This window comes from Halichoeres trimaculatus, unplaced genomic scaffold (genome assembly GCF_033239565.1).
Source record: "Halichoeres trimaculatus isolate MK-OKI-2021-1 unplaced genomic scaffold, fHalTri1.1 fHalTri1_scaffold_2, whole genome shotgun sequence".
Classification (NCBI taxonomy): Eukaryota; Metazoa; Chordata; class Actinopteri; order Labriformes; family Labridae; genus Halichoeres; species Halichoeres trimaculatus.
In genome coordinates this window covers 25,350,053-25,374,596 of record NW_027437180.1, presented here as the reverse complement: position 1 = coordinate 25,374,596, position 24,544 = coordinate 25,350,053, and the positions used below count along the sequence as shown (strand labels likewise).

The window sequence follows — 24,544 nt, the reverse complement described above, 5'->3', positions numbered from 1 at the left end:
CCCACAACCCACCTCCTAGGCTCTTCATCATCATCATCATCTTTTGCTTCTTCCCTCTGCCAGAATACTGCTGAATCATATAGACATCCACCCCGGCTGCCTCTCATTCTGCTTTGGACTGTCTGTCAGAAAGCATGCCATGTGGCTCTATCTGCCATCCTTTTCCTTCTGCCTACCTGTCTGTGTCTCAGGAGTATTTAAAACTCCATTGCTGTCTCTCCTGTTACCTTCCTCCTTTTTGCTACTTTTCCACTAATAGTGATTTGTTATGCAACCAGTCAGCAATTCACATTTCTAAACTATTATTTCTCCTAAACTTGGAAATATGATGCATCAACTGGAGTGGGTCAGAGTCATGTTTAAGGCCTTGGAGCTGCCTGAGATTCCTCTATCTCTGTACGCAGTATGCAGTCCACCACTCTGGGATGATATATACACCAGAGTAACCGTGTCACTTTAAACTCAGGTGGGTTAGGTGGGTAAAAATCCAAATGGACATTTTCATTTTTCATTTCCAGGAGCCGTGGCTGTGTGCCAGATGTCCTCTGCCTCTCCATGACGCAGTGTCCTTCAGCCCCAAAACATAGTTCCACATCGTGACTCAGCTTAGATCAAAGCTTTCAGCATTTTACCTCAAACTATGAGGGAGTGACACTGCTAAGTGCAACAAAAAATGTGTATGTATTCCAAATCTTGGATGTCCAGGAGAAGTGAAAACTTCACATATTCCTGTCTTTATCTAGCTCTTAGAACGCAAAGCCTCTGAAATGTAATCAGAGTAAGTCTTGGTGTTTGATTTTGGGTGAAAACTTAGTGGAAATTGGGAGAAAAAAGACTTTCAAACATAAAGGCAAAAGTGTGGAGGGGGAAAAAAGCTTCAGCTCAGAGAGTGGGCCACAGAAGCTGCCATGTGCGCGGGCGCAGCCGTGAAATCAGCCTGATCCAATAGATTCTGTTTATCTGGCACGACTACAAGTGAAAGCAATTGGAAATCTGGGGGAGATTTGGAGAGGGCTGTGGATTCAGAGAGAGAGGAAAAATGAGCAAAAAAAAGTAATTCTGTCTGCTCTACAGTCTGGCAAAGCAGGCGTGTTTTCAGATCAGCTTTTAACAAGGTTAATGGTGATTTTTCTCCACAGGCACCGTTTTACTGTAAAAGTCTCATCCTCGCACGCTTTATCGCTGTCATTTTCCCTCTCTTCTCTTCCCGTTTGTCTCTGTTCCCTTAGTCTTCTCTCCCCGTGACGGCTCTACCTGCTGCTGCTGCTCCACATCATTTCTGTTTTTCCACGCTAACTCTGTGTTTTTTGGCTCATTATCCTCCCCAGCCACCAAATGCAGCTGTTTCGAATTCACGCAGATCAAACAGCCCATTTTTTAGGGCATGGTTCCTAGCTTCTGTCTGTTGGTACAATTTTTGTCATGCGCACACACACACACACACACACACACACACACACACACACACACACATGCAGCCCATACATAGGCCTACATACATACACAAACAGACTTTACATCATTTGATCGTTTTAACGGTTTTATTAGAATCTTGCAATAGTTTTGCAAACACAAGTATGGCAATATTTGCATCAAGATATACAGTAGTAACGGGTTTCAAAGATGTTTTGTAGGTTTATGTTGAAGGATGTCTACTGTTTGTTTGCTGGATAGTTGCTGAGAAATATTGTACAAAGCATTTGAGTAAAAAGTCATTTTTGGAATTGGAAAAAAAAAACATTTGTGTATATTTATAATAACAAGATAAAATGCACTGCCATGGCTGTGGAGATATGGCTTAGTCTCTCTACACCCGATTCATCACTGTGAACAGAAAATGGCAATGACGTGACTCCACATACAGTGACGCATTAGTGTACTGTGAACAGCAGTAGAACACATTCTGAGTCATTCATGCCTAAAAGGGCCTCACCAAAAGGGAGACAGCTGCTCAGCTCACTTATGTAGGGGATGTTATTTTTGTTTAGTTTGTAGCAGGTGGATGGATGACCAAGACGTTGTTTTGTTCAATATGTTGGGGGGAAAAAACTACAACAACAACAACAAAAAAACCTTTTTTCTTCTAATAGGATTGACATTCCCTGTCGTGTCTGAAGGAAAACAAAGCACAGCCAGGATGCAGTTAGCTAGTTTAGCATTTGACCATAAAAACCAAAAACAGCTACTCTGGCTCTGTCTAAAGTAGCAACAAAGTATGCTAACCATCAAAGCTTACAGAAAGACATGTTTTCTCTTGTTCATTTTGTATTTAAAGAAAAAAAGTGAACATGAAAAGTTAGAGTATTGAGAGTGGTTAGCCTAAAGCGGCTGACAGTGACCTGCTGAAATGGAACAACAGGCTAACTAAGACTTCTCATATTTACACAATGGTGTTACCGTTGATTAAATTAACTACTTTCTTGTTCTTGATTCAGATTACAAAATGCTGTTAAGTGTTTCTGTTTGAGCCAGGCTATCTCATTACTCCTTGCTACAGTCTGTGCGCTTCGCAATGCTAAACTGAGCAAAGCTAACTGACCCCTGGCAGTAGCTTTAACTTCACTCAACATATAACTGTGACAAAAATGGACCTTGAATTTTCTCATCCAACTCCTGGCAAATAGTTTTATTTTGCAAAAATGTGGAATGATCACTTTGTAGATAACACAAACAGTGTTATATGTTAGCTAACAGTTAAAGCCTGGAGTGCGAAAACATTGTATAAGGGTATAATTTGATAGCTAAAAAAATATCCTCAGATTTTGTTGTATCCATTCTTTGGGAAAAATTTGTTTCATTTATAATAAAACTTTTTTTGGCAGTTAGTGCAAAATATCCAGTTTATAACTGGTAAAAAATAAGGTCAAATTTGAGGTTAAACCTCTGGTCATCAGTCTCTTCATCATCATCATTTTGTTTTATTTTGTGCAATAGCTTTCTGTTTAAAATCTGAGAAGTGAAGAACTTTCTTTCACGTATCCCACTTTCAGTAGTTTGTGATGTCTTGATTTTATTGTGGTGCTCATCAATACCGCAATGAGTTAGGAAATCATTTCAACAGCAACAACTCAAGGATCCATCAGTTGATACAGCTCATTACAAAATAAGAAATACTTTTTGATTATTTTTTTGAGCCACTTGAACAATGATGCAAAAAAGTTTTTTTTCTTTGAAAAAAGGAAAAGGTGCAAAATAAAAGAACTTGACTCAATAAGAAGATAATAAATGTACTCTCTCTAACATTCAGGTAGTAAGTTCCTCAAGTCTCTCACAACATATGATACATTCAATTCTCTATTTGGCCCTTTCTGGCACCCTTACTGTAAATTCTTTCTCTGTGATCTGACACACAGAACATGGCGAGTGGGAAACACATGTTTTTCCAATATTCCAACAAGATGGTTAGAAGTAGAAATGTTTTATACTATACTCAACATAAGGACTTGCTGTATTATTTACAATATATACTGTAAAATTGTAAATCAGGTGAGATAAAAAGGCACAAGTTTCCCTTTTTTAAATACAATGTAAACATCTCATCAAAAAGCATGCATTAACATTTCATTTTACAAAAAGGATATCATTTTTAGACAAAGTACTTAAATATTGTTTTCCAGCAAAATATAATTCTCTCAAAAATACTTTCCCATTCATCCTATGAACCTTTAGACGGTTATTTTACTCCTTAGAAAGGTCAAAAAGGGGAGAAATAAAGGAAAAAGTGAGATATTTAGCTTCAGGGTCCTTCGAAACTTCAGCACAACAATGACAGATTTTAAAATGAGGCCTTTTTTTCAATAGGGGCTGTATGAAAGTTAGCAGGAATACATATTTTAGTGTGCATCACTCACAGAATCTAAATATTTCACATTCATAGCAAAGTTTTAAAACTGGAATTTGCAACTGGTGTGTACTTAGGTTTAACAATTTTGTTTTTAATTGATTTATGAAGTCCAGGAAATAAAGTAATAAATGCATCAGACACAGACCCAATCTTTTCTGAGTATTATTTTTATGCTAAAGTGACAACAAAAAATAAACATTAAGTGGAGGATGAAGTTTCAAAAGATACTCCCTGATCTCCAAACGAAAATAGACATCCCTCCCATGAGCAGAAATTAAAAAATACATATTCACCACTTCTAAACCTCCTGGGTAATTTTCATACAGTCCCTTAAGACGGTTGTGAACATGCCACTTCCACATCTATTTATACACCTATCAGTACACTATAAACACCACAGAGAAGACCTCATTATGTAGCTCAGCACCATCGTAATGGCACGCTGTAGCCACAAATACAGCACACCAGCACCCCACCATGCCAGTGATGTCATGCTGTCTAACTTTAGGCTGGGTGACCATGCAGAAAGTCTTTTTCCCTGCATCATCACAGTTGCTCATCAAAACAGACAATTCCCCGCTAGCTGCACTAATGCCTCATTTCACATTGTATCTCCCCTGTGCAAATCTAAATGTGGGAATAGGATACGGCTAATCCTATAACATAAATGCATAATACCCACGCTGAAAGAGCAGATCAACAATGCACATGCTCGCCAGGAAAATAATCACATACACATACACACACACACACACACACACACAGAAATAAACTTATGCTCCATTCACACATGTAAATACACACTCACAGGGCACAAAAAATAATTATAATCACACACCTCCACTGTTTTTCTTCCCTAGCGGCTCTATCACTTTTCAGTAGCATCATAGTAGTGTTCCACAACCACCCAGATACCAGTGGGGTGTGAGATAACATAATGGTCCAGATGACTGGGCCTACCTTACTTAAAAAAAGTAGAGTAAAGCCCACAGAAATTAGGAACGGTGAATGTAGCAACAGCTCATCAAGCATTCGTCAACATGTACCTCAAAACATTGTCTGTACAACAGCTGAAGAGAATGTGTTTTAGAAGTTGTTAATACCTGTACACATTTGCCTGGTTTTGATACATTAGCTGTTTGCTGTAAGCACTGCTGAGTAATGCTCCTTTTGGGATTATATCAACTTTACAGAGTATGTGTGTTTAAACTGCGTCCGTACTGTCAGGACGGTCTACGAGTTACTGTACATGTCATGTTTGCCTGTTTTTCTTTTTTTTGTTTTCTTCTTTTTTTTGTAGAAATGAAGCACCTTAATGTAAAATGACTGGCTTGTCAAAAACTAAACCTTTGCAACACACTTTTATAAAATGCTTTTTTTTATTATTTCTGGGAAGAGTAGATAAGTGTTGATTCACAAAGGGCTGGTTTCGCTTCATTGTGAGTAAAAACAGACATTTGGACAGCTGCTCTGGAGATAACACAAAACACAATTACTATGGATGCACCTCAGTCAAATCCATTACCAGCGGACTCTACTGAAATTGTTTCCGTAAAAGCATGATGTTTTCCAATCCTGCAGCACTCGTGGCCGTTTTTGCAAAAAGGTAACTCATCAATGTAGTCTTAATTCTACACCACAATGCCTAAAATAGTGACTTTAGGACACCGGAGCTTCACATGCAAGCTTTCTCTACACAAGAGAGACATTTTTATGTTTCACTTTGGACTTTTGCATATTAGTTTTGATTGTTTTACTACATATTTGAATTAAAAAACTCAGCATGTTAATGTTAATGATGGCTGTTATGACACTGATTGAAATTGAAACTTGGACTTGTTAGCTTTAATGCATTTACTCAGCTTATGATGACGCTTGTATAGCCCTTTAAATAGATATTCAAATAGACCTTTTGCCTTATAGTCTACTTTTTCAGTGCCGCCTCTTCATATTCTTTGCCCTGTAGCCTTGCAGTATGTTGCTACACTGCAAAGCAAATTCTAAGTACTGGCATATTATTAATTTTTCATAGTGCTATTACTTTTAAAAACTGCATAAGCCACAGTTAATATTTGCAAAGACTTTTTCTCTCTAGGTTAGAAAGGGAATCTGATTTTAGTGCATGTGGAGTGCATCTGTGCATTTGTGTGAAGGCATGTGGACAGCATGTGTCAATCTCCCTCTTTGTGTGTGTGTGTGTGTGTGCATGTGTGTGTGTGTTCAGTGAACATATCTAGCGCATCCTAACAAATGTATGGCTTTATCTCCATAGAAAATACTGTCTTTGGGGGCGGGTCACTGGGGGGTACTTCAGGGGGACTTCGGGGGGACTTCGTCACATTTGTCATAAGTCCTTCTTCGGCCGCGTCGTGCTCTTCTCCACGAGCTATTCACAGCTCTGACCTGCTTGCAGTGACTGCAGGGTCACATCAATCTGCCCTTTTTACTTCTGTCACCATGCAGCTTAACTTTCCCACAAGGACGCTGGCATACTGGGCGACAGGGTGCAGGCCAACTGGTCAGGCCTTCTTTGCAAGTTTTCACCGCTGGACTGGTAAACCTTTCTCTTCTCTTCCAGTTCTTAATGCCGTTTCAGTTCAAAGTGTTCTGTGAGTCACTTCTTGTGGAAGTAGATTGTGTGAGTGAGGCCTGACTCCACCTTTGGTATCTGGTCACTGATGATCTCCACCAACATTTCAGGAAACTCCACTTTCAGAGACTGGGACTCACGAAAGGTGTAGAAACAGAAGTCCAACAGGTTCCCCACCAGCTGCACAACACAGACACGAAACAGAATTAGAAACATACTTTGATTATATGCTTGTGTCATATCATTTTATATGATAAAAATTTTTATGAATTTTTTTTTTTAAAATAATGGAAGTTATACATTAATAAAAAAAGAGTGCAGATTTAAGGAGGATTATAGGAACATGATGTGTTTTCAAGCTCAAGAGACATACTCATATGAGTCCACATCAACTGTCAGTCGGAATAAAAAGATATTAACTGCTTTTTTTTTTTTTTTAATGAAAGTAAAATCTATGTTTTGATTTAAATCTTTAATTACCAAAAATGTCTTTGTTATTAGGACTTTTGTAAGTTAAGGTTAAACGATGCAAATATTTTGCTAAGTCTAAAGCAGTGGTGAAATAAAAACTGAGTAAGTACAGTTATAGATCCTTGACTGGGCAGGAAGATTGCATTCAAAGTACAAAAAGTTAACAGACTTTCTTCAGTTGGTTGACACATGAGGGATTTCATGTATAAAGCAACAGTTTTGCTTTTATACTCCTGTTTTATTCTCCTTAAGTTTTTTTTCTAAATTGGGAGTTTCATAGAACAAATTGGTGCAAAAATGTTCCATGGGAGTATTTCTGAACCTCCATCACCCTGCTAAATAAACTTTGTGTCTTACTAATGTATATACTCAAAAAAAACAAACCTTTGTTCTACCCCCTAAATTAGTTACCAGTCTGTATTCAGTTCTTTTCATCTCACCACTTGGTGGCAGCACTGATTTTTCTGCACAGCCTTCATTCAAAGAAGTGTCATCCTTTCAGATCTGACTTCATTTACTCAGTCATCAGCTACCGTAAATTTTATTGGTTTATCTGTGTGACCTCTAGCTCACTGACTGTTTCTTCTTTCAGCTTTAACTTCACTGTAGTTACGCCACACTCCGGTTGACCCGTGCACAAAAACAGAACAGTGATTAAGCACATTTGCTGCAATGACCACTGTGCCATGAGCATTGATCCCCTTCTGTTCCATTCACCGATACAGGCTGGTCTCCGCCTCTTTCCAAAACAACCCCCTCCCCCAGGGACAGATTGGGATGCAGTAAGCCTTATTCCAAACCACAGCGCCATTGAACGGCTAAGTAAATGCATTGTCCAAATCCACTCCACTGCCATTTTATTCTTTTCCAGTAATGATGGAGGCCCAAAATTGCCACTGGGCACCTTTCTGTCTGTATAAATGCATGGCATATCAACAGGCTGCCAAGGGAAGCCTGAGCCTGTGTACTGTAGGCGATTGGCATGGGAGGCAGACAGAGTGAGGAGACTTACATCATGCATGGCGTCCAGTAGCTTGGTGAGCTGGAAGAAGCGCTGCCAGGTCTGGCCAGAGTTGTTGGTTGCTTTTCCCACTGAACGCCGGAGCTCCTTGATGTAATTAACCCTCATCTCCTCAAACGCCGCTTGGTTCTTCAGACCCTCTTTGGGAACTGGAAAACAGAGAGACACTTATGTCATCAAATGGATTTGATGAATAGAAATACTTACAGTCATGTGATATGACTACTGATAGTTAGTGTGACATTTCTGTGTCCTACATAGCAAAGTCAAAGCCATGTATAAGAAATTTTTTTCCAGAATTTTTGTTCAAGATAATAATATAGTCACTGGTTTTCAATATGATAATGATTATGATGATGATTCCACTGCCTGACTGATCTGTGAACATTTTCTTTACCTGTAAAATTTGTTGATTGCTAAGGAAAACCATAACCCATTTGGCTACTATCAAGCCTGGTCTAGAATTTGTAGTAATGGTATAAATACTCCCTGATTATATAATCTTTAAATATAGCTTTTCCATGCTGGTTAGATAATATCCGTTTAATATCTGTGTTGTACAGTGGCCCTGAAGGTCAAAGGCACAATTCCCCTTTTCCGCAAAAAGAACCATTTTACAAAACACAGAAAGTATTTGTTTGACTAATAAATAATAAATGACATTTAATGAAAAAAAAATGTTGTGAAATGTTTTGTATTTCGTGAAAATGTTTTGCTTTTTTAATGTTTTTTTTTCCCACTTTATCAGATATTCTTAATTCTTAATTCTTTAATATTTTTTTTTTGCATTTTATTAATGAGCCTGAACTTCTTTAATTTCATAGAGGTTAACTTAAATTTTTGAGAGTGAAAGTCTAATTTTGGTTTACAAAATGTTTATTGCACCTCGTGAATTTTTTTGTGCATTGTGCAGGAAATGTCTGCCTCTGCAAAAATGTTTTGTTTCATGAAATGCTTTTTTTAATTAATTTATTTATTTACTTATTCATTTATACGGACTGACTAAAACTATAATCCCACCTGGTCAACACATCTTAACAGAGTTTTTCAGTTGATATTTAATACATATGCTTAACATAAAACAGTTCAATATGTGTAAAAGCTTTTTGTCAGCTGTTATCTTTAAAGTTAATAAAGTTATGTCTCATTCAAGTTAAAAGAAAGGACAATGCATTATGTTCCAATTCCTCAACAGGTGTTAAGCTCAATAAAACTCATTGGACCTTGAGAGCCTCTCTTAAAGAGAAGGAAAGAGATTTTGACACTTAACTTTCCATTTAGCCAACATTTGGTTTTAAACAAAAAACAGTTATATAGATTTACTGAAGGAAAAGTACTGTATTACTAAACCAGAAATGCGATTAAAATATTTGTACTTACAGCAAGTTAAAAACACACAGTGAGATTATTTTTTTCATTTAATATTCTTATTAAAAGCATACATACATGAGGTAAATGAATGTGTTAATGTCTCACTACTACACTTTATAGAATAACTGTTATCTTCATGTTAAACAACAGTAACAGTGAATGGGCTGAGCAGTGCACCCTCACCGCTGTGTTCCTGTAACGCAGAAATGTGTGTCTGTGTGAAGGGTAATTAAAGGTGCTTGGTGAATTACACACTCTCTCTCTCCCACACAGCAGCCCTTTTTGGACATTTTTCCCGTGTTGACAGCCTGAGCCCATTAAGCAACTCATTACAACCACTTTGACCATTTCAAGAGGTAATTAGTTTTCATGTGGAGCTGCTGATTCGTGAAGACGACTGATACATTGAGAGGCTCCGATTCAAAGTTATCAAGGAAACAACAGCCACAGACATGAAGAAAAGAGCCAAGGTGTATTTAAGGGAGATTAATCATTTTGTCAACAGGATTTTTCAAGTACTTCGGTGAATCCCTCGAACTGTTAAATGACTGTTTGCAACCTCCCATTCTTCACATTATGATGGTTTGAATGTTAAAGGACCAGTGCACTAAAAAATACAAGCATATCCACACAGAACCACTTTTTCTCTTTTACTATTTCACCATCACTGTGCAGTAGAACAAAGTCAGAGATATGGAAGTGAGCCAAAGCTCGGAAATGACATTCAGCCCCTGGATTCCACATTAAGAAACATGTCGCCACTTACAGGGTGAGAAACACACCTCCCAATGTCCTTTACTAGCAGATATGATGCTTTACCATGACGCTGTGCCATCAGACGCGTTCATACTGAGGGAGCTTTGTCTTTAATGCATAATGAGCATGCGTAAGGGAGTGAGCAGAAATACTTTGGTGTTACAGGAGTTTGGCACAGGTGGAGTGCCCTGCTTAAACTTTTTGTTCATTGAACCGAAATTAGGTGTTCATTTACATTTATAAACATTAAAAGATTGATTTCTTTCAGAGCAGGCTAATTTATAAAAAAAAAAGATAACATAAAAATCATACCACTTCTCATATCAAGGGAGACACTTTTATTACTTCTGTAGCTGAGCTGCAACTTCCAATTATTCTTATTTTCAATTGACCTGTACATAATTTCTTTTTCCCTTTTTTAATCAACACCTTCAGATAGAACATCAAGGATTGGATTTTATAAATAAATAATGTCTTTAAAACAGAAGCTTAAGCATGGGGATAGTGAGCATTTTTCCTAAAAAAAAATACAAACTTTTATTGTGTGTTACTAAACAAAAGTTGTGAATGAATTGGTCCATGAGACCACTCTTAGCATCATTTATCTATTTGGGTAATGTTTTCAAATCTGGGGCCTACATGTAGACAAAGTATTATTGGTCATCATACTGGTACAAGACTCAATACATGACTAAGAGCCAATCCCAATTGTAATGTGTTATTCTTTCTTGTGGCATTGAAAAATCTTTTAAAAATGAAATATAATAAAATAAACACACTTCCACAGCGGATTGTGAGGTTAAAAAACGTCCTCACTCAGGGTCAATCACTTGTAGCATGGACCAGGAATTGTAGCAAAAAGTCCCAGTCTTGTCAATTAAGTTTGCATCCTGGTAGGTTTATTTCATTCATCTCACTATGCTTGTGTCTTTGTACACATTTATCCTGATTCAGCTTTGATGCTAAAACACCTTGGAGCATGACCCTGTTGCAGTGGCAGTGATTTCTCTGCTCATGCTTCATGAGCAACTTGATGAGAATGTGCTAAAACCTCGGGCCACATTTGGACCTTTTGTTTTTCTCCCACTGACCCACATTGGCCCTGATTAGAAAGTGACCTTTCATTTAGGGGCTGTAAGCATGAGCAGCTCCAAAAATAGGGCATTTACGCCACCGTGAACAACGTTAAATGCCTCTTTTACTTCCTACATATACAGCAATTTTTTCAACAGTTTCCAAGTCTTCTTGATTTTGACTGTGCTTATTGTTACTTCAAGAATAGAAGGTCAGGAAAGCTTCAAAAGAAAAGAGGCAGATACCTGGAGATACCTGCTGCTGTTCGAGGACATGCAGCTTCCTGCTCGGGGTTGTTCTTACATACCTCGCATACAGGGCTGGTCTCCCTTCAGAATTATAACCTGTTACTGTGGGTTGTATAACTGGCTGTAAGCAGGATTATGGTAACATCTTGTGAAGCTCTACATGGTTGTCAAGCAAGGAATCTTTTTTTAAACACCTAACATAAATCACTAATAACTGGAAGGAAGGAAAGTATGGCTGACGTTTTCATAATGAAGAGCAATTATCAGGCTGAAACGTAACCCAACTGTAAAAACTGTCACATGAAATGCATCCAGCACCTAATGTGGGTGCTACATCAGGAATGAAGCCAAACAGAGGAGACAATTTGGTTAGAGAGCAAACGAACAAGATAATCCAGCAATATTATGTGCGTCTGCATTCGAGGTGAGGAGTGTAACTGGTTTGAACAGGCCGCTGCACCCGAACCAAATCTAAACAGGGTCATGAGACACCGCAGGCTCACTGAAACCTTAGCCAAGGTCAGAGAGAGAATAACAGCGCGTCTCTCTTCCTATCTCCCTCTCTTTTTCACTCATTCACCCCAACACACACACACACATTTTCAAAACCAGCCTAAAGGCACACACACACTCAGTGACTCTGTAGTACTCGCTCCGCTGACAAGTTCTGACAATTCCTCTGTAAACATTTCTGCCACTGCTGCTTACACAAGGCCAAAGACTTAGCACTGAGTGGCTGTAATGAAGAAAGAGCTTCCTGTATTGCAAAGGTATATAAAGTGATCTACAAAAACTTTACTAAAAATCATTTGAAAAAGTAGTTGAATAGACTTTTGTCTTTTTATTTTCTTTGTGTTGTCTTCTGAATGCACTACAGCTACCAAGGATTAAGGTTAACAATTAAATCAGTCAACTAAACCTGACAGTGTCAGCTCAGCAGCACTAACTCCTATCAGATGCAATGAATCAGTGCAAAACCAGAAACTCTCAAATGTATCCAGAAGTACTGTTTGGAGACTGCCTAAGCCATAGCCTGCAGTTATGACATGTGAAGATGCAAAAAACATATTTCTTGTTGAAAAGCACCAGATCATTAAGGAAGCTTTGTTCATATCCCTACACATACAGAAACTTGCAGGATGCTGAAAATTGGAAAGTTCCTCCAATGCAAATGTTTTTGAAGAAAATACTTTCTTTTAAACATTTCTATTTTGACTGAATCAATAAGTAGAGCAGATTTAAGCACCTCCAATTCTCAGTTTCAGTTCCATACTTTAATCTACAGTTTCTTTTTTGAAAATTCCAGCCTAGATTTGAGGAAAGTGGAGGAAAATAGCAGGTCTTGGAGCCCTGCCTGGTGCTTGACTGGCCTTTATTAAGTACAGCAGGACTCTCTGGAAAACCTCCAGAGGACCAGCGAGGAAGAGAAGAGGGAGGCCACAGCAACAGAAGGACCAGGTCTGCCAACACCCCCCACCCTCTTTGTCTCTTCTTTCTTTCTCCCTATAGCTATGCACCTGTCTCTGCCTCACCAACACCGGCTCTCAGTGTCAACATTTGTCTGGTTCCTTTCTTTAAATCTCCCTCTTTCCCTCTTGGCTTCTCTCTGAATTCTCTCTCTCCCTCTCTGTCTCTCCCAAACATCCACTCACAGAGGTCCAGCCGGAGCCCCCCTGCTTCCAGATGACTCAACAACAGAGTTTATATCGGGCAAATGTTTTCACACACCGCCTCTTCCATATGTCACCGTACTATGAAGCCAAACTCACCCTATACCATTGGCCAGCAATATATTTTATGTTTAGGTATCTAATGAAAAGGATCATTCTTTTCTTGGAAATATCTTCAGTACTCTGAAAATATTGTTTTAATTTACAATTTTGTCTATCATAACACAAAAATCCCAGGTTTTATAATTCATGGAGAGGGACAAACTGTATTTCAGCTGGACTGAAATTCTCTTTTATATCTTGTATTAGATTCTGCAAGGCTGCATTCAAAGTCTGATAAACTTCAGTTTTTTTCTGCATCTGTTAGGAATACCAATTGCAAAATCCTAATGTTTTGACTTTACTGTGAATGAAAATGTTAAGTGGAATGTGATTTATTACAGTAAAGCACACAAATGTTAAGCTTTGTTGCCATCATTTGGTACATCTCCAACTTTGTCATCTCAAAAAGAAACACAAAACAAACATATGGCAGCAATGGAGGAGGCTTCTAGACAGCTGGGATTTGAAATGCTTGTATTGCATGTATGCACGTATAGTCTGCCAGTTTTTACATCTATAAAGAATTCCTTTCATAATCTCTTAATCTCTTCTGGGAGACATAATCTCCCACTTACTAAACATTATCCCGTGTGCACTGACCTAGGACTTGTGTTAATGCTATAGAACTATAAGCTTGTTGGTTAATTGTACTCATCAAAACTCACTTTGGATGATGCTGTGTGTTAACAAGCCAAAACGTGAATGTAAAATGAATGAGCTTGTGTTGCAAGGATGAAGAGAGAGCTCACCAAGGATGTGTTTTAATCATCTGAGTCCATCACTGACACACCATTTTCAGAGGCCTCACTAACTGAAAAATAAATACTTTGCCAATGAATATTTCCACTGATTGGCACTGATGCTGAAGTTCAAAGAGACCGGAGTTTGGCCACCATGTAGGCTCTTCAAATAGCTCCCTAAAACTCTCCCTCACCCACCTTATCCTCACTTTCTCCCTCTATCTAACATCAAATGACAGAAAAAATTACACAAACGAGTCCCTGCACAGTCACAAATACAGCAGGTCTCATGTTCTATTTTGAGTATGTGTGGACGGACGGTGGAATTATGACACAGCTGCCATCATGGAATCTTTAACTGTTACTATTGAACTGACAGCAGTGGCTCAAACACGGTGTCGAGCTGGTGGAAAAACTGCTTTCAGTTTCCGAATGAGCAACTTGGTCCAACACATCCTCACTGTGAGCCTGCAGTGCCTGTGGGCGCAGTTTGGCAACACAGTGAAACCTTATTTAGTGAGTGATAGACGGATTCTGTTTGTACATGAGTAACTAAAAGAGAAAAAGTAGTACAAACCAAATAGGCTTCCCTTAGAGAATAGAAGAATAAATCCTCTGCACTCCTTTTCAATACATGCACACTTTGTTGATGTGCAAACAGGTGTATATCGCATCAAGTCTATTTCCACACCTGATATGCATGTAAAGGGATTACAAAAAATGATAATCTAACAGACTTTAAAAAAGGAATGATCGTGGGTGCCTTGAAGACAGGTAACAGCTCTGCCAATGCTGTCTCAAAGGAATAGAACAGAAGACATCTTATCAATAAATTACCCCTGTGAGAGGCAGACTTTTGGTTGTCATATGTGGGAGACGTTGGGTTCTTTGAGCCAAAACACAGGCACATAGTTTGGCAGTTGATAACACAATACTACTATAAGTAAGAGGGGCTAATTTGGGAATAGACAAGGTGCTTCCTTTGACATAGCATTTTCAAACCTATAAAAGCTTGACTGAAAAGAAAACCTCAACCACCTCTCATTGTATGGAAGTTTTAAGAAAAAACAGCACGGTCACCTTTACTGCCACATGTCACGGATTATATTGATATATTCAAGATGTGGGTCCATTAAATGTAAGTAATCAAACATACTATGTTGCTGCTTTTAAGATGGAGTAACTATCTTAAATACAAGAGAGAAAATCCAAATCCAGACACTAGGCTGAATCTCGGTAAAGCAGCATGTAAGATGATTCATTGGGAGCATGATGCGTCTCCACCTTCTCTAACTGTATTTTCTTGCACATTTGAGGCCAAAGATAGTTCGATATGAAATCATCTCTCAGCCATTGTTTTATTGTAACGCCCCTTCCTCTAACTAAAACATACATCTAATTTGAAGCGACAAAAGAAAAGACCTGAGCTGGAGAAGTCAACTACATAACAACCAATTGTATTCATTAAAAGTTAACACTTTTGGTCATGAAAAGTTCAATAAGTCCCATGCTAACAACAACATTGCTAGAGCTTCATTTGTCAACCAAGCTGTCAATCATGGTATTTTACCATTTACCAGCATAGTAGCTCATGTCATCTTTACCACCAAACAAAACAAAACTTTTTAGAAAAATTAATTCTCATACATAAATTAGCTTGATAAGTACATTTTTGTTTAATCCATGTTTCGACTATCATCGTTTGAAGTTATTTTTTTAAAACTTTAATACCATTAATCAGAGAGAAGATAAGAGTGGAAGGCTGCCCATAAAAGGGCAAACCTTATGGAGCGTGACATAGACCACTGGGCCATCTGCGCTCCCTGTCCATTATCTTTATATAACAGGTATACAGCAGCTAGTCTGAAAGAGATTGTATTAATATCTTTGCTTCACTTTTGGGGAGCTGTCATGTCATCCATCTTTCTGTTAGGTTAAAGCAGCTTGGTCAGAACAGCTAATGGTAGCATTAAACCAACTCGCAGCCCATATTAGCTGGCCTAAGGTGAAGCCATTAACTGGTAATAATAATATTTTCTTAATGTTCTGTGTAGCACTACCAAACAGCACTGTCAGCTTGCATGTGGTAAGCTGCCTATGTTAAGCTGAACTCAAGTTAGCTGTTGGTGACTGGTATCCAGTGAGCTATCAAAAATTTTGTTTATCTGTCAATATGACCAAACTGCTTAACAGATTTTGAACTTCCTTTTCCTAAAGTTGTTTTTGGGGGGTTATGACTTTAATCAGACAGACAGTGGATAGAGGAGGAAATGCAGACAACAAGGCTATGGGCTGGATTCAAACCCAGGCACCTGGTAAAGGACGAACCATAGACTGTAAAAAAAAAATGGACGTCCGCTTGCTCGGCTCGAAGTGAGGTCTCTACAAACACTGCTCCCCCTGGTGACTGGCTGCGGTATAGGTTTTAAAATATGGCTTTCCAGCCATTCCAGTTGGGCTGTGGTCAAACTTTAAAAAATTATTACACCTCGTGGAAATGTTTCTCACGTCCGATTGTTGTGGTGATTTGAAAATATCATTTGGCTGTCTTATATCCGAGTCCTCTTTTCTCTGAAAAGTTTCGTTTTCATTAGTTATACGAGGTTAAAAACAACGCTTTATGTAACGTTTAATGATGATTGACAGCTGCCGTTCTCATGTATTTTTTTCGAGGATTGTAAAATATGTAAGGAGGTAGAGTCAGGAAGTGATTAGACTCTCGAAAGAAAAAAAATAATTATTATTTTTGTCACCCAGCTCCACTCAGATTCTCCCAGAATCCCTCTCTACTCCGCAGACTCTGGCTCCAAACTGCTCCAATGGTGGCGCCTGAGAAGGTGGTATTTTGGATTCAAAACCGTACAATGATAAATGGCGGAGCCACGCTGTCTTCTCTATATACAGTCTGTGGGACGAACCTCATGGGGGTGCAACCTAGACATCTAGATGGCCATCTGAACCCCTACCTTCCTTATCTTAATTGGGTAATTGACAATAAAGCAGTGAATGTTGATGGTTTTTCAGATTCAGACATATTTCTATCTTTCATATGACTTGTACTATAGGTAACAGCAGTTGGGCTTCCAATCCTATAAATGATTGCAGAAGAAATAGGTGTTTTAAATATGTTGAAACAATGAGCTTACTCGGCACAAATGTGGTTCAGAGTCCAGCAGTCTGTACTGGGTCTGATCTTAAGTAATTTACTTTGGCAATAATTTTCTGTTTATTCCATTTAAGAGATGCTAGCCTACAATTTCAAATAGTTCTTATTTGGAAATTATATAAGTTATATGATGGTTTAAAAAAAAAAGTTAGGATAAGGAGCAAGCACTGCTCACAGGTGTGATGAATAAATAAATAAGTAAGTGTTCTCACTGGTCTGCAGCTCACTGCCTACCTGTGCTGAGAAGCAGAAGGACCTTCATGGAGAGGAACTCATCGTAGGTTAGCTGCAGCCGGACAAACTCCTGGCTCACCTGCCTCATGCCCAGACACAGGTCATACATGGCTGACTGCTGCATGCGCTCCCTGGGGGCAGAAAAGGAAGAGTTAGGCAGGACATATTAAACTCTGATTCTTTTTTTTTTATTAGCACCAACATTCTCTGTGCTCTTTTCTATATGCTTGTTTACTGATTTACTTACCCACACTGTCTGACTTCATATTGAAGCTGAGTCACTCATTCATTTTCTCGCTCCATTCCTACCACACTGGTTCAACTCAGTGAAACTATATTTCCACACAGTGCAGAGAGCATCCTGCTAGTCTGGTCTGAGAGCAGAATACCAAATCCCCCCAGATTGCAGAGTGCTGCGTATAGTATCAGCACAGATGCACCACAGAAAAATAAGGCTATAGCAGACTAGACCTTATATCTAATCCCAGTCTCAAAAAACCCTTCGTTAAAAGGATTTTCACAAAAAAATGTGTGATTACAGGAATGGCACATGTGAGCGTACATTACTGACTCAGATGAGCATAGAGTTAACAGGTTAATGTTCATACATGTTGGAAAATATGCTATGAAACCTGCACCAATTGTGCATGCTCAGGACACATAACTTTCTCTCTCCCCTCTTTTAAAACATATTTTATCACCCAAAAATCGTTACGTCACAAAATTAAAAAAAAAAAACAGGAAAGAAACATTAGACCTGATAGAGTATCAGCCAATCAGAGATGTACTCTGCAGATGCTGCAAATTCATGGGAATCTCTGGTTGTAGATGCTGATTCTCTTTGCCATAAATCAACATCACATCAAGTCCACAGTAATTAAATTCAAGTGGTGTGGCTTGACATGAAAGAGGCTGGAGTTTTTACCCACAATGCAGTGGAACCGCATCATTACACAGGCAGCGAGGGGGAGATTCTTCTCTGATAATAACTACACAGAGTATTTTTGGGAAGGGGACAGATTAGAAACAAGTGCTTAATGTTCTTATTTAAGCATACGACAGAATAATACTTTACAGTATTTACCGTGCGGCTGTGTCTACCGGCCTAAATAACTGATAAAGTGTGACAGCGTCTGGGAGAGGAACGGACCTGTCTCCCCTCTGAGCAGCAGCCTGTATGTGAGCAGTTTTGCAAAGTGCAGCATAACATCATTTGAAACAACTTTGGGCTGGAGTTTCTAAAGTCTCCACACGTTTTTCTCTCCCTCTCCTTCCAGTCTCGCACTCTCTTCCTGAAATCAATTTTTGCTGAATCACTGCCCAAAATGAGCTGCTGGTTTGGGGAGGAAGGAGGGAAGGAAAAAAAAATGCAGCCGGGCATGTCTCTCCTTCCCTACTTCTCCCTCTTTCTTCCTCATCTCTCTCTATCTCTCTGTCTCACTCTTTCTCTTTCTCTTTCTGTCGTTCTTTCTCTGTCTTGAGCTCGCTGCTCTTCTCTGTTTCTATGGTAAAATATTCAAGAAGAGGTGAGGCTGAGGGAAAGTTCAGGTCCACCTTTTGGTCCACAGTATCCAACAAATTTTTGTTTGTTTATAAAAGTATGCCCTGAGCAATACTTAGAGTCATCAGAAATGCTCCTTTTCAGTCTTTAAGCCTCTGCGTGGGTGGGCCAGTGTATGTGTTTGATAGACAGCTTGGCTGGCAGAGTGACAGTGACACATTGTAAATCATCTGGAACCAGTAACTGTAATTTACAAACCAAGGACGGATAGTGTTTTGTAACAATGTTAAATACGGACCAGACCACATAGTGTCTGAACTGACTGGCATATGCAGGTCAAATCCAACTCGTTTAATATGCTACAGCTGACAGGTTAAGTATCTACTTAGCCATAAAGTGCACTTTGCAACTGTTGTTGCTGTCTCTGGGGGCATCAGGGAATAATTGATTTTTTTTTTTTGGTATAACTTTAACTTCTTCCATCAAAAAAATTAGACTTAAATGAAGAAACTTTGTTGGGGAAAAAAATCTAAATGTAATTGTTTTGTTACCTCTTGCAAATGTTTCTCATGCATCCCCGAATAAATGACAAAGATTAGGTAAACTTAATTTGTCTTGACTATAAAGTGCACATTTTACTTTTGCTGAATTTACTCTCAAACTAGGGCCGGACAATTAATCGGATTTTAATCGTGATTTCAATTTTGCCATCTGACAATCATAAAAACAATATAATTGGAGAAAAACAATTAATATGCCACACAGTGTAGATGTATGCAAGTTCCTGTGCTTCATAGCTCTTCTGTGTTCCATGTGCAGCCACAGCGAGTGTGTGTGACTTATGTGTATCAATAGTACTGTATGTGCCACTTGATGGTTCTTTAAAGTTGTGTTTCAATCAGTATTGAAGTTTTTGAATAAATGAATAATTGTGTATATTAATTGTGATTTCAATATCACTTAAAATAATCGGGATTCTTATTTTTACCATAATTGCCCAGCCCTATCTCAAACATTGACAGATTGAGCTCTAAATAGTTGAGAGTGTGGACAGTATTCTGTCAAAAGTACCAGGTACTGTTTCATGTAAAACCAAAAGGTACCATGTTTACGTACCTAAAAGCATCCTTGTGACTGTGAAGGAGCGGAAGTGAAGGTGATTTTCCATACAGGACATGAACACAGCATTGCAAAGTTATATACTGAAGATTAAATTTGTTAAATTGAAATTTTTTCCTATTTCATTACTAAACAAATTGATATTTTTTACCACATAAACACAAAAAAATTACCAAAAATGGGTACCGTTGAGTACTGGTACCGATTGCCAGGTGCCAGGCATCGGTACCGTATCGTTTTAAATGTGAAAGGTACCCATCCCTAGTCTTGAGTAAACAAGCATTAAGTAGTAATGGAAACAAGAGTAAAACCCCCCAAGAGACTGAGTGAACTCAGTAAAGTCTTGGACAGATGTCTTTAAATTTCTCACAGACTGAAACAATAAACCAAACAATTATAGAAGAGCTTAGTTACTCTAAAAAAAAATGATCTCATCTCATTACACCAGAGTGAAGAGACACAAAGAGCTGCTTTTATTTGTGTAAGGTCCATTTGTGAGTGTGTGGGGCATCAATCAATGGCCCATCATTAATGTACATGGTGGTTGTAGTGTGTAATTTGATTCCCTGTCTACCTGGAGTATGTGCATCTAACACCAAATCCCCAAATTCTTCAGCTGTTGGGACCATTTCGCTTGCAAGTCTAGGGCATGCTTAGTTAGGATAGGAACAAGAAGCTGACAAGAGGTGACTGTTTAACAATAAACTGCACTACTTATGATGGATTTCAGAGATGTATGAGGCATTTATGGTGAAAGTTTTTGCCTGTTCAACAAGACTATCAACCATCAGTAGCACAAGCAAATATGAGGGAAAATAGTCAAGGTACTGCCCTGTATAGACAACTTTATGTAGGAAACAAGCAGGCAACACACCTTGACCTGATAAAACAAGCTCAGAAAGACAAACTAAACTGAACGTGTGACCAGGCCACCCTCATCTTCAGCTAGTCCACATATCATCTGCTTTGTCAAGATGAATACCAGAGCCACTCTTCAATGAATGCATCACATGCAGCTACACAAGCCTGATGCACACTGTCCTAATTTCTTTGCAAAAGCTTTTAATTTATAAAACAAATACAATACAATATAAGTAATTTCTCTTGTAGTAGTAGTTCCAAACAGACGTTGCCAAAAACACAAATTAGTAAATCTTGTTAACCAATTAGATTAGCTTCAAAATCTCAACACATAACATGACATCAAACTTAACAACTGATTAAAAGATCAGAGGACCTTGTTCGGGTTACACTACCACTACTGAACTCAACTGGCAGTGATGCAATACAAGCTCACAGGGTCTGCCACTGCGTTGCACAACGGTATTTGCGCCACTGCCTGCACTTATTTATTTATTTATTGGTTGGGAACAAACTGACCTACTGACACTGACTTACACAAGCTATTAGTTGGAGCGTTTAGAGCTATCCCAGACTGAACCTTCTCCTCTGCAGCACAGTGCCAACAGAGGTTGTTATTTAACATTTTAATTCATCACCTGCCATGCTCTGCACTTCAAACTGAAAAGGCCCGCATGCACTTCCTTTCCACTTGTTCTCCTGTTCAAACATATTAGCGCAGATGAAGTGGGCTATTGACTTCCTTGTTATGCTTTGATTGTCTGTGCCTGCAACAATTAAGGAATAATAAAAAAGAGTTTCCTTGTGAAGGGCCAGAAATCAGGGGCAACATTATGACCCTGTTCGCTTCAGCTGAAAGCAACATCAATGCCAAAAACTCCTATTGGCCCTTTGAATAAATAGATTTCAGGTATGTTAATGCAATGCTCAAAATAGTACAGCAGCACAACACACTCCTTATTCTCCAAATTCCACTGGCAAAATTGATGTTTATGCATAAATTTGCATGCGATGAGCTGCTGAAAATAACAGATGCTACCACACACTAATTGTCAAAGCCTGACTGTTCAACCAATTATTGTATCCACTAATTATATACTCTGAAAAACAAATTTTTCTCGCTCACATTTGTAATAGATTATGTTTGTGTTCTGGGAATGCCACAGGACATCAGACAACATTAAATGTATTTTAAAGCTGCATTTGCATTCACACAAAAGCACAGAAATGCATAAAAACAAAGAATAACGTCTTATGTTTGCTTCCCTTGTTACATTTAGATAATATGAGTTGTAAACTGAGTCGCTGCTCTTCTTTCAAATGTCAGAATGAGCAGAATGACATTCAATGACATCAGAGTTATGTGTGCGGTAAACTGCAGATATGAAACCTACTCGTTAAAGATGAGGTCAGGGGCGAAGTACAGCATCTGTCCGTTGGTGTGTTTGTAGGAGCGCCAGCTGAGGCAGAAAGAGGACAGACACATCCATGAGTACTGAATCAGGGTGATTTGGTCCTCAATGGGCAGGCCCCGGAAACCTATCACACAGAGACACACACACACACAGGAGACACAGATGAAAACGTAGCAGGCGTTGATGTAATGCATTTGGACTTAAGCGCCAACATAAGAGGCAAGATACCTATATTTGTGTGTTTGTGCATGTGCATACAAACGCACTGTGTATCATAGCTACACTGTGCTTTCCTGTGCCAATATTTGTTTAGGCATGATAACTACTGAGAGGTATTCACCCATTCTTGTTTTATGCAAATCCCACAAGGCCTCCAGTTATTGGCGCGTTGTCTATTGAGCTCCAAAAATAGAGTCGGATAGGAAATTTGCCAAACTCTCAATCAAACTCTGGCAAGAAACTCCTCCTCATGCAAAACAGAGGCCAACTGAGGACACGCAAGTGACTTATCAAGGCTTAGGGACTATTTTAGTAAATATGCAAAATACAATTATTAAAAGGGAAAATGTGGAACAGGTGTATCTAATGCGTGTTTACAGTCATTAAAGTGAAGCGCATACAGGGCAAGCTGATAATTAAAATATGAACTTGGAGCTTGATGTCTTTGTTAGATGTCGTCAAGTAATTTTAGAGGTAAACAGACATCAATAGAGGCATTGCTAATAAGGCAGCGCTAAATAATTCTGACTTTCATGAGGGAATATTGTTAGTACTGACAAATGTGTTTTCCCTGCATGTCAGCCGTCAGCCCTGCAACATTCAAATTGAATCCCAATGCATGCAGTGGCAAATCTGAAAGTCGAAGGTACTCATTTTGACCCTTCTGTCTGGCTCCCTTCTATTTATATGTCCGGATATGGCAAGCAGACACCGTGGAGGTATCAAATATTTGCAATACAGCAAATTAAACAGCCTCAAAGAGCTACCTGTGAGGCATCTTTCAAAATGTCTCCTACTGACGGGCATTTAGGGGAACTTGTTTATCCCTTTTTAAACATTCTTCTCCTTCCCCTCCTGTGGTTTGTAGGTAAAATATTAATGAGATAGACATTAGATCTTCTGTTCAACTCAACATCTTGTGATGGTGATGTAAATGAGTTCTGTTTGGGAGTCTTAATCTTGAGTCTATGTAATGGTAAAATGGGATTCTCTGCCTAATCCGTTTGAAGCTTTATGGAATCATTTTCCTGACCTAATATTTAAAATGAAAACTGTGAGCGTCTGAGAATCTGTTTGCTTGGTATGATCAAAATGTAAAGATCAAAATTAAAAATGCGAGCATGTTTGCTTCATAACATTATTTTAACCTCTCACCCTTTTTTGTCCTTCACATATGTATTTAATTGACTGATGTATATGTGTCCCCCCAAGATATCAATACAAGTAATGTAAAAGGAGGGGCTACAATGAACTTGGTCAAGGACATTGTGTGCAAGTTAAAACATGCAATTTAACAACAATTTATTGAACTACTGCTAAATGAATCTTTGCCAGTCTTTTAAGTAACTTATCAACATGTTACTGGTAGATTGTGTTTAAATAGACTGCCACTATACCAACCTAGTACAACCTTTTAAATCATCATTTACACAACTAAATGAAGTTCACACATATCTAAAAGGGCTGATATCAACAGCTTTTCCAATAAGGGCTCAAAAATCTCTAAAACACCATTTGGTCACTAACCTGGAAGTACTTTGGCCCACTTCACCATGCGTATCATCTGCTTCCCGGCCAGGCGGTTGAGACTGGACAGCAGGTGGTCTGTTGTGTCAGGCTGTGTGTTGTCATAGCCTGAGTACACCTCCTCGGGCTCAATCAGCTCCAACACACTGCAGATGGAGGGCGGCAGAAAAGGTGTGACCACCCCGGGCCCGTGGGGCACCATGGCATTGGCAGCACTGGCATTTAACTCCTTCTCCGTGGACAGGTAACTGCCTCCAACACCACCTGTGGCAGTTTGGCCATCCTTAGAGGGGTCCTCGCTGACTCCCTTTAGCTTTCCCAACTTCTTTGACTTTCGTGCTGTGGGGTAGATACAGATAGATACATAAATGTGTGGAGCAAACATTTAAATTCATGAGCCTTGACATTGTGGTGAAGACATAGTAATCAATTTCAGTGCTATTTGTAAGAATCTGCTAGCATTGACCCTGAAGAAAAGAAACATCTCAAGGCATTTGTAACTCTTGTGTGCGAATGTGGCTCAGAATTTGGAAATAGTGCCTCCAAAATAAAGTTCAGCTAAATCAAGAGCAAATACTAGACAATGCAATAATAATGTTTCCTTTTTCTGTGTAT

The 24,544-nt window shown here is 38.8% G+C and overlaps 1 protein-coding gene across 1 annotated transcript in view; it reads right to left on the bottom strand.

Annotated features, from left to right (window-relative positions):
• Positions 1 to 1,535: 1,535 nt before the first annotated feature.
• The window catches only part of nr3c2 (nuclear receptor subfamily 3, group C, member 2), an 87,475-nt gene continuing 64,466 nt past the window's right edge, over positions 1,536 to 24,544 (bottom strand). Inside the window, exons 5-9 of the mRNA XM_074663664.1 lie at positions 23,930 to 24,268; positions 22,163 to 22,307; positions 17,288 to 17,418; positions 7,918 to 8,075; positions 1,536 to 6,614 (exon numbers count right to left, since the gene is read on the bottom strand). Of these exons, the coding sequence (XP_074519765.1) occupies positions 6,459 to 6,614; positions 7,918 to 8,075; positions 17,288 to 17,418; positions 22,163 to 22,307; positions 23,930 to 24,268 (929 nt within the window). The 3' untranslated portion in view covers positions 1,536 to 6,458. The remainder of the gene's footprint in view (positions 6,615 to 7,917; positions 8,076 to 17,287; positions 17,419 to 22,162; positions 22,308 to 23,929; positions 24,269 to 24,544) is intronic.